The sequence below is a fragment of the Myotis lucifugus genome, unplaced genomic scaffold, assembly GCF_000147115.1.
Source record: "Myotis lucifugus unplaced genomic scaffold, Myoluc2.0 scaffold_106, whole genome shotgun sequence".
Lineage (NCBI taxonomy): Eukaryota > Metazoa > Chordata > Mammalia > Chiroptera > Vespertilionidae > Myotis > Myotis lucifugus.
The window spans coordinates 1803619-1814763 of NW_005871154.1; the positions used below are offsets into that span (position 1 = coordinate 1803619).

General features: G+C 42.0%; 1 protein-coding gene across 1 annotated transcript in view; it reads left to right on the plus strand.

Moving 5' to 3' along the window:
- RAB38 (RAB38, member RAS oncogene family) overlaps nucleotides 1-9956 on the plus strand; it is a 51311-nt gene extending 41355 nt beyond the window's left edge. Inside the window, exon 3 of the mRNA XM_014459305.2 lies at nucleotides 9044-9956. Coding sequence (XP_014314791.1) covers nucleotides 9044-9196 — 153 coding nt within the window. The 3' untranslated portion in view covers nucleotides 9197-9956. The remainder of the gene's footprint in view (nucleotides 1-9043) is intronic.
- The last annotated feature ends 1189 nt before the right edge of the window (nucleotides 9957-11145 follow it).

Consider the following 11145-nt stretch of genomic DNA (forward strand, 5'->3'; position numbering starts at 1 on the left):
TTGAGGAGAAAACATACTAAAAAAAAACACAACAAAACGGCGTCCCTCCCCCCCCACCCGCTGGCCACCCTCTGAGTTCCCTTCCATTGGGTGCGTACTCTCCCCCTCCTCTCGCCACAGACCGCAATTGCTGGCCAGGCCTAGGGACCCCACCTGTGCATGAATTCATGCACTGGGCTTCTAGTACTGTTATGAAACTTCAGAGCCCACTTTGAGATATGTTACTCTAACAAAGAAGTATGTTTGTCCCTCCAAACATTCTTTTTTTTTATATATATCCTGAGCCTGAGGATATGCTTATTGATTTTAGAGAGAGGAAGGGAGAGAGAGAAAGAAGGGGGGGGGGAGAGAGAGAGAGAGAGAGAGAGAAGAAAGAGAGAGAGAAGAGAGAGAGACATAGATGCGGGAGAGAAACATCAATCAGTTGCCTCCCGTACACACCTTGACCAGGGAGGATCAAACCTGCAACCTAGGTATGTGCCCTGACAGGGAATTGAATGTGCAACCTTTTTGGTCCACAGGACCAGGCTCCAACCAACTGAGCCACCCAGCCAGGGCCAAACATTCTTATATATAACTTAATAATATTAATGTAATGTTGCATTATTTCCCAAGTGTTATATTTTCTTTTCAGGGCCTATTTTATGTCGACATTGTTGCTGAGTTCTTTCACATGTCTCATCCCATTTTATGCACATCCTCAACAACTTTATGAAGTTGGCATTATTTTTATCACAGATTATAGGTAAAGAAACTGAGGTTGGGAGGGAGGTTATGGTGACTTCTCTAAGGTCACACAACTAGCATTTGGCAGAGCTAGGCTAGTTCTGAGTCCTTCTGTACCTTTCTTCTTAAATAAACAAATGAACAAATAATACAATTTTAAGATGACCAGAAGATTCTAAAACTGGGAAATATACCGGAATTACATCAAAAAGTTCAAAGCAGAGCCTGATTGGTGTGGCTCAGTTGGTTGAGCTTTGTCCCATGCATGGAAAGGTTGCCTGTTCGATTCCTAGTCAGGGCACATGGCCAGTTGCTGGCTTGATCTCCAATAGGGGGTGTGCAAGAGGCAGCCGATCAATGATTCTCTTTTATCACTGATGTTTCTATCTCTCCCTCTCCCTTTTTCTCTCTCTCAGATCAACAAAAAACATTTCAAAAATAAAATAAAAGTTTAAAGCAGAATAAAATGAAATCCTTGTGAATCAGTTAGATGTTAGTAGCTACTAGTAAACACTTCCAAATGAAGTCGGTACTTAAATTATCAGGGGAATCACTTCATAAATTATATAATTGTCTAACCCCTATGCTGAAACTAATGTAAAATGATACTGAATGTCAACTATTTATTTTTTAAAATAAAAAGAAAACCAGATGAGATATGTTCACTCTGAATGGGCAGAAGATCTACAGATAGAGATGGAGTAAGAATAACCTAAGCAAAGCACCTCGAGGGAATGGCCTGTGGTTTAGTTCAGTTGGAAGTCAGCCGAGTAAGGGGGGCCAGTGGAGATGAGCCAGGACAGTTGAGTTGTGGCCAGATTGGTTTGCTCTCAAGTTTGCTGGTTTGGACTGATTCTGAGCAGGCAGTGTGAGCCAACAGAGTCTTTAAAAGATATTTTTATTGATTTCAGAGAGGAAGGGGGGGAGAGACACATACACACAAGAACTTCAATGATGAGAAAGAATCACTGATTGGCTGCCTCCTGCATGCCCCACATTGGGGATCGAGCCTGCAACCTGGGTATGTGCCCTGACCTCCTGGCTCATAGGTTGATGCTCAACCACTGAGTCATGTTGGCCAGGCCAACAGAGTCTTTTTGAACTGGGAATTGGGGATGACATAAGATTGTAGCTACACTTAAATTAGAGTAGCCAGGAGACAGTCTAGAAAAAATATATAAGATGATTGTCATAGGGGGAAATGGAGGCATGTGACTGGAGAAGAGACCACATAAGACCTGACCTAGGATGAAATGCCACAGTGGTTGTGAGAAGGTGGGAGCACATTACCATCATGATCTCTAAGCGGAGGCCGGAAAAGGCCTGAACTAATAAGATCATCACCTAAGGGTTGACTCCATAGCATATTAAAGCAAGGAGTGTAAAGACTGATGAATAGTGCCTGGTCCATGGAAAATGCTCAGTGATTATTAGCTGAATTATAAATGATTTCATTTAGTTACATGGTATGTATTTCCATATTATATGATGAGAACTTCAAATTGATGTATCGCCTCTTTCTTTGCTATTAAAAGTTTGTAGAATGAAAAAAAGGATGGTGTTAATCCATATCTGGAAGAAGTAAATTATATAGCATGTGCTAAGTGAGGTTGCTCAGGCTAAGAATGGCTTGTTATCTGACTGAGGAATTTAGGAGTTAGACATCAGGGATTTGGTAGGGAGAGGCAGACTTAGGTTCAAGGGTTGATGCCAGAGTTCTTGTAGTTAGCTAGTATCATGACATTCCAAATACAAAAAGGTGATTATAAAATGGTTTTGTTTAGTTTTAGCAACACATCCATTTTTACACATAGTTTGTGTTCCTATATGCTTTCACTCAAGCAATGTTTTTCTAACAATGTTGGCAGAGTTTAATTTATGCTGTCTTGGAAAACAAGGGTTTCAAACTCTGTAACGAAGAGTTAGTTAAATTATGAACAGAAGAGTTTTTATATAAATAAAAGATAAACTCTAGTTCTGAAAAGAAATTGTTAAGCTAGAGTTGACCATTCAGTTTCATAAACGTTTTTAAGAGGAGCCCTAGCCGATGTGGCTCGGTAGTTGGAGCATTGTTTCGTACACCAAAAGGTGGTGGGTTCAATTCCCAGTCAGGGCACATACCAAGGTTGCAGGTATGAGGCCCTGAGACTATAGAAAAGGGGAGAAAGAGGGTTTGAATGGACTTTGACATTAGTGCTTAAAGGACAGTGGCTGAAGTAGGACTGTGGTGGAGACGGGGGAGGTGTTGTCAGAGGGGCACGGTCTTTAGAGCTGATTTTATTTTTGAACTTTTATCTTCTTTCCTATATCTCCATGATGACTCCGTCCTGTGACCTTATGGCTCCTTCCCAGTGCATATCACACAGACTAAAGTCTGGGAACTTGCAGAGAGTAGGGCATCATTAGTACCTGGTTTGAATGACTCATACTCTTTTTTCCTTCATGGAGAAAGTGTGGCATGGGCTTTGGGTTCAGGCAGACCTTCACCTGGGCACTAACAAATTGTTGGCCATAGACCCTAAGAAGTCAGCAGGAGAAGAAAAAGAGAACATATGGAAGCTTTGGGGATTGAACTTGGAAATCAGATGCCACCCCTCACTGAGACCATGTGTGTGTCATTTAACCTCGCTGAACCTCACTTCTTTTCTCATCTGTAAAACGAGGGCAGCACCTCTCACCTCAGCTTTGTCACAAAGATTAGGTGAAATGCCACCTTCTGAGAACAATTTCTGAGACATGGGGCTCAGTTTGGAGGAGCCCCAGTAGAAGCTCATTATCACAGTGGGAGGAGGCAGTTACCCCAGGAAATGGGGCGTGATATTAGAGATGAGGGGAAGTGCTAAGCAAAAATATAGGTGTCCACTATGCTCACCCCATGTTAGATAGGAACTAAAGTAAATGAAAACCAGCAAAATGTTTGGCACTTATGTGCTCAAAAAACAAATGCTGAATCTTAGAGTAAGGACTTTAAGACCCCTGTTCTGTGCAAGACTTCTTAGAATGGTGTTACTATCCAGTGGGCCATCTACTCTAATGAAAACCTCACAGGGCTGAGGAATTTAGTGCCCCAACCTTGGAGCCTCTGGTACATGGTGTTTTGTTTGAGGTTAATGTATTTGGAAAGATTAGCAGAAGATAAATTATTGGCCAGTTTCTAAGTAGGCAGATGTGAAGGTTTTCTGTTAGGATATTTTTGCTCTCTGGCACCAGCGGTCAGAGATTAAATAATTTGCCATCAGACAGATGTTCTGAAGAGCTAATTAAAAAACTGACAATTACCCAAGACCTCAGATAGTTAGATTTATATGCCTTTATCTACAGGAAGATCAGAATCAGTGCAGCTTAAAATCACTGCCTTAAATGATATTTCCAGAAAGTTCACTATTGAACTAAAAAGGAGCGCCTTTAAAGATATTCCTAATTACACAAGTGTGTCTCAAACCTGGATGCCCATTTCAAGAAGTGGAGAACCTTTTAAAAAATACCCATGTTGGGCCCCATTCCAGATAAATTATAACAATATCTGGGAGGAGAGCCCTGGTACCAATTATTTTTAACTTTCCCCAGTGAATTGAATATGCAGCCAGGATTGAGACCTACTGATTTATAAATGAAATTTATTATCATAGCTCTTTTAATCCTGGGAGACACAGTAAGGTAATGTATGGGAACTGGATAGGAAGTGGAGTTAGGCCAGACTTGGCTGGAATGACAGATTGACCAAGACCTTGTTCTGCTCTGGGCATAATTTTGTTAAAGGTTAAAATCTCCTTTCCTTTAACACAGGCTGTTCACTCTTTAACAGATTTTTGTGAGGGTAGGATGTGAACATAATTTCATAAGTCAAGCACCTACTATATACCTAGCATAGACACTCAATAATAACTGGTGGTTACCACCATTTGTTTTTACTAAAGTGCTTTATTGGGAATTTCAAAGCCTGTTTCCCAGGCATGCTCACTGATATAAATGAAAAGATTCTGAGCAGAGGCACAGAGATGAGCATACATCAACCTAAAGCAGTCTGCACAATAGACCATCTTGTCATGATGTAAATATGTAAATAAATCACAGGTTCAGTCTAAGTGTACTTCTCTTGGAAGTCATAGAAAGTATGAATTTCCTTTTTAGCAAAAGATGTTCCCAGTGATGGTATTACTACTTTCTAGAATAAATGCAAATAAAAATCCCCAGGAAGTATTTCCCACTTAAGTCAGCAGCTCTATGTCTTCACTATCACCTACAAATTGTGTGCTTGTCTGTGTACTTGGGTGCCAAGCAGCTCAATCAATTATATTGCAATATAATTGCCCACCCAATAGGTCTGAGCCTGTAGTTCTATCAGGTCAGGTTGGAGGAACCATGCTGGCCTTGGACAGAGGGAGTGGGACGTTGGTTCTATATTGCTATTCCCTTTCCTAGTCTAGGCACTTGGCTGTGACTTCCGTGGTGTACAGAAGGATGAGCAGTAGGAACCAGCCTTGCCCAAGGCCCTGACTACATGCTCCTATCCTGTTTATACTGGAAACGTATCTCCTGCCCATGCTGTTCCTTTATTTGGGGAACTTCTTCTTTCTCCATATCTCCATGCTGACCATGTGACTGTCCTGTGTTGAAATCAGTGACAATGTGGCTCCTTCCCAGTGCATATCTTGGGGGAGCTGAGACAGGGTCTGGCTCAGAGCCTCTGCTCTAAACACTATGCACCTGGCTTTTTGTAGTAAGTATATGGTGAATGTTAGTGTTTACTCTTCTCGCTGGGCTCATAGCTGGCAATCCCACTTCCTATTGTGTGTCTTGGGGCCAGCCACTTACCCCTTCCCAATCTCTGTCCTCAGCTGCAAAATGAAGGAATAGAACACACACATAATGGTGTTCTGATGATTAAATGAGAAGAATATATAGATAACATTTATTGAATGTATCCTCTATGCCCTTGTTTTAGTATTTGTCTAAGCATTTCATATGTGCTATTAACATTATTAACTTACAATCACCTTGAAAGTAGATCTCTTAGTTCCCTTTTTACAGATGAGGAAACTGAGGCAGGGAATAGTAAAGGAATATTTCCAAGGTTATACAACCAAAAAGTGGGAGAGCTGAGAGAAGAGTTTGACTTCAGGCCTGTGCTCTAAACACTGTACACCATGCCTTTGTGTAATTTGTATGTGGTAAGTGTAGTGGTATATAATGGGTTTGCTTGTCTTTCTGGCTTCCTCTTGAAATCTCTAGAAAGGTTGTTTCCCCAGGTGGGGATCTTTCCCTGAGGTTAGGGAGGGGATACAACCCCTTAATTGGGTGCCAGGCGGGTAATTAAGCTACATGGTCTTTACTCCCTGGAATGGAGATGAGAAACACCTTACAGGATTGAAATCGGCTGGTATAAATACGGATGTAATAAGACAATAAACGTCAGATCCTCATCAGTTCCTGACCAGAACTCCGACCAGAACTTTGGCTGGAGATCCTGGCTATAGGTCCTGACTAGGCTGCTGACCAACTGAAGGCTGTCTTCGTGTCATTCCTTCTTCGCCGACTCCGTCCACACCTTTGGGGACCCCTGGACCTGCTGGGATTGGCCCCAGCACCTTTGTGTAGTTTGTATGTGGTAAGTGTAGTGGTATATAATGGGTTTGCTTGTCTTTCTGGCTTCCTCTTGAATTCTCTAATCTGACATAGGACTACCACAGCAAGCAGCACCATGGTACACATGAGAAGTATTTACTAAATACTTACTGATAGATGAAGGGATAAAACAGAGTGCTAAGCATCGTATAGTTTTGTCTGGTAAGGGATTTGTAACCTGGTATTGTGTTTATTGACACGTCACCTGCAGAACAACCTCAGTGACTACCTGGCCAACTTAGGATCCAAGCCTCTACAGTGATCTGGCTCAAGATGCCATTTCCAACATTACTCTTCTGTTTACCTAAACCTTGATAGTGTATAAGCTCAGTCAAGGACAGGAATTCTTTTATTGTGTTTTTCTTTATATGTCTAGTACTTAGTGGGAATCTAAAGAATATTAATTGAATGAATAAATGTGGCTCAGTCACCATGAACTGCTACTTGCTCCTATATATAGTCTGAAAGCAGGCTCTGATGGAACTAGACATGGCCCCATGTCCTAGTCCTGACACCAACTAGCCTTTATTCAGTGTGTTAACCCGTCAGTTTCATCTTATCTTTTACCAAAGTGACTGTCTAGGCTGCCATTAATTGGGCTTAGGTTTTAGTTGTTTTTCTCATAATGATGATTGATTTGTCTACACCAGCATTTTACTCTCTGTGTTATTAGATTTTGCCACTTTGCATATTAATGAAAGAAAACCCCATTTAACTGGCATGTTAGATGTGAGTGGAGGTTAAAAAAATATGACTGCCAAAACTAACTTATATTGTACATGAAGGAGGGACCTTTTTAATGCTTAAAACTAGATTTTCCTGTCATAGAAACGTTTTTTTTTTCCCTCTAACATATGAAGGAGAAAGGAACTAAGATTCATTTAGCATCTTTTGGGCCCAATGCTGGGGTAAAAAACTTTTTATTTGTTATTGCACTTGCTCTTTGAAACAATCTTGAAAAGGAATATGGCTTAGTAAGACCCAGGCTTTGATGTCAAAAAGACTGGGTTTGAGTTCTGACCCTTCAACCCATCCGCTGTGTGATCTTGGGAAGTTTCTTAATCTCTCTAACCTTCAGTTTTATTTTCTATAAAATGATGTGATGATAACTCATGGTTGGTGTTTGGGAAGGGATTTTGTTGTCTCCTTCCCCAACTCACAAGCAATATTCAACTGGACACTAAAGTATTGGTTTAGTAATGGCCGGGCAAGCACCCCATAACCTCCCAAACGCGAGTCTTATTTAGGGAGGTGTGCTGGCCCAGGAAGCCACGGCCCGGAAGGCTAAGTCAGACTACATGCACTCCCCACTGTCCTTGCATCTGAGGCATTAGAGGACCTGGTCCTGGCTTCCAATCGGTCACAAAAACAAGTGACTGGACTCAAGAGCAAAGCATTGAGCTGGGTGTGCCCCGACCTTGGAGAGATTACTGTCTGGGAGCAGATAATTCAAGTGTGACCTGTGGGCATGACACTAGGAAGAGGAAGAGTGCCGGAAAGCATGCCAAGCATGGGCCGTGACTTGAAGGCATGGGAACCTGCACAGCAGAGAAGAGGGCGGAAGGCAGCTATTCTCTATGGACCAACTTCCCCAGCATGAGGCAGGTACTTGAGCTGAAGGCAGACAGGCTCCCTCCCCACCCCCCACCCCAACAATAACAACAAAATCACTAAGAACAGAAAACAAACCCTGGGATTTTAAAAGATTATGTATACAAAGTACCCAGCACGTTCACACTGTGAAGGGAAGCAACGTTTTATTAGATAGATAAGTATTATCAAGATGATTATATAGATGAGGAAAGGGGTGGCTCAGGGACATGAATACTGGTCTTGTAAAAAAATCAAGGACACATCACAAAAATGCACAAAAGCAACCAGAACTTAACCTTGTTTTAGATATATGACCATTAGGCGTTAGTCATAAATATCATTTGGAAACAATCACTGCCTCTTACAGTTTCCATGTAATATGACTTCATACAGTGATCTAAAAATATCGGTGCCCCCCCCCAAATGTATATTCACACTTTGAATACTTATAAAGGCAGTGTTGATTAAAATACGTATCATTTTCAAAATTGAGCCATCAGCTGTCAAAGTGTGTATACATTTTTGGGGGGACACCTTGTATATCAACAACTTTGACACACATACACAAATTAGGGATAAGTAGTTATACTTCAGATTGGACAAGGTTTTATAGTAAAACAATTAGACAAGGAAGTTCTTATCTGCTTACATTGAATATGAGGAAATACATCAGAGAAGTTCTACAAATTGTAATGAAACAGTCAAATTTGACTTCACTGGAGATCCAGATTTTGTGTTTGGTACACTGGAAGTAAATATTTTGCAATATGACGTTATAGTGTAAGAGTATGTGAAAAATAAGAAAACTGCCCTCTAACATACATTCAACCTACTAAGTGAGCCTACAAAACACTATCTCTCCTGCCTGACAGACCAAAAGAAGCGTTTACCTTTGTGAAGGTCTAAAAAGCAAAGCGCTTTGAAAGAATACATGAAAGTGAAGGGAAGAGAAAGAGGACGCGTGGGCAGCCTATAGGAAGGGATGTTTAAATGAGTTGCCAGAAATACTGCCCTCATGTCACATAAAAGTCTCTGCTCCAGCATCATCGAGAATACCGAGTAAGAAAAGCTGCTTTGTTTTGTTTTTTTTTCCCTTTAGGAAAACATAAACATCGACGAAGCCTCCAGGTGCCTGGTGAAGCACATCCTCGCCAACGAGTGTGAGCTGATGGAGTCGATCGAGCCGGACATCGTGAAGCCGCACCTCACGCCGCCCCGGGCGCTCAGCTGCTCCAGCTGTGCCAAGTCCTAGTGGGCTCTGTGCTGGCACGTGCTGCACATCACCCCATTCTCTCAGCCGTGGTGCCTCAGCTTTTACCATTTTGGGAAAATGTCATGATAGGGACACACAGGTGACACGCCAAAGATCTATGCCTCTATCTTTCCTATGTGAGAGAAATAGCAAATGTGTTTTTAATGTCTGCCTCCGCCCCCCCATCCTATTCCCACCCCCCACCACCCAGCATCAGCAACTGTGTTTACAAGCATTTAGAATATTTAGTGTGTTAAAAAATTGTGTCTGGTAGCTGACCACCATTCTGCAGGACGAGACTGGGCCGTGCTGTTTGCTTCTTTGCATCAGCCAAGGCCTCAGGTTTTCAAGAGAAAGGGGAGAAGGGCAGACTCGCTGGCTAGTTGAGCATTGGCTTTCGCTTTGCCGCTGGTATCTTGCCCAGACTTGAATATATTCTCTGCTGCTCTGACGGGCCTCTTAAGTCGAAATGGTCTTTTCTCCAGACATGACCTCCATTCCCAACAAGCCTAGGAGTTTCCTCGGATTTAGCTCTTCGGAGTCATGCACACAGGCTTCCTGTGCTGTTGTTGCTTTGATTGTCGCTTGCCATGCCCCGAATGTTGGTTTAACTGGAAAATGTATGAAAAAAGATCTGCCCCCTGTTTGTGCCCTTTCCTTAGCTTTCTCTGACTCATGCTGTGGGACTCTGTACATGTAATATATATTGTATATATTTTCACAAGTGAAAAATAAAACATTAACGGACTCTGTTTCCTTATTTCTGAGAATGCTCCGAGTTTCTTAGTATTGTGAACTTTTTTGGGGACTGGGTATCCATGGTTCTCAAGACTCATTTCTAAAATTCTGTTTCAAACAGGAGATGGGACATGTGCATTTAAAGGAACTGTTGAGCACTATTAAAACTGAAATGAGTCATTCCATCTATACCTACTCTTCATATCGACATTTAGGCCAAGAAAGTAAGTAGTGTACACAAATTTCTTTGGTTAAGCAGAGAAATATAGCCTCAGATAATCTGATCAATAAAGATGCCAGACCAGTTAATACACACACACACACACACACACACACACACACACACACACACAGCTAAAATATGCATGGTGATATCTTGCTTTACACAGTGGCTGTGGTGCTGATATGGTGCAGGTAGCTACTACATTTTAATGGCATTATTTTCCATTGATGTTCATCATATACTCAGGAGTTTTATCTTTTGAAACAGATGTTTTGGTGTGTCCTTCCCTTATGATTGTGGCATTCGCTGTTTCCATAAGCACGAACCACACAGCTTCTTATTGTGTTGGTGAGCCTTTTCCTGAGGGCATTCTCTGATCTCTGGAGCACCTGATCTCAAGGCAGGTTGACCAGAAGTTCCAGAGAGTTCATATCTCCAGGAGCAGCCCTCAACCTATGATAGCAGGAATTCTGGGATCAATACCCTAGGTCTTTGTCCCTCAGGAAAGACGATCCTGGAGCATGTGCTATGCAATGTCTCAGAACTTCCCAGTGGTAATAAGTCCCTGGTTCCCACAGGGGAAACCTTCTATCCTACTCATCCTTTATTAGCTTCCTTTCTTTCTATCATCACTCCCCCACTCCTCTACTGGTGTTTTCTGGGTTCACTTCCAAAATAAACTACTTTCTCTCAAATCCTTGTTCAGGGTCTTATGGAGAAACCCAAGCCCAGCCTAAGTTATTCAGGACAGAGATGGCCTAGGAAGCAACTCCTCAATACCAGCTTCTTGAAATGAATCAAGCACCACCCAGGCAATAGCAAGGACCCCCTTGCTGGTTCATAATGGCATGGAACTGATCCCTGGCAAAATGTAGCCCCATAATTACTAACACTCCTATCAGGGATAGAATATAGATGGAGGAATTCTCTTGCTCTTGTGTTGAAAAGACATGGGATTGTGGAGTTAGTTAACCTCCATAGAAATTTG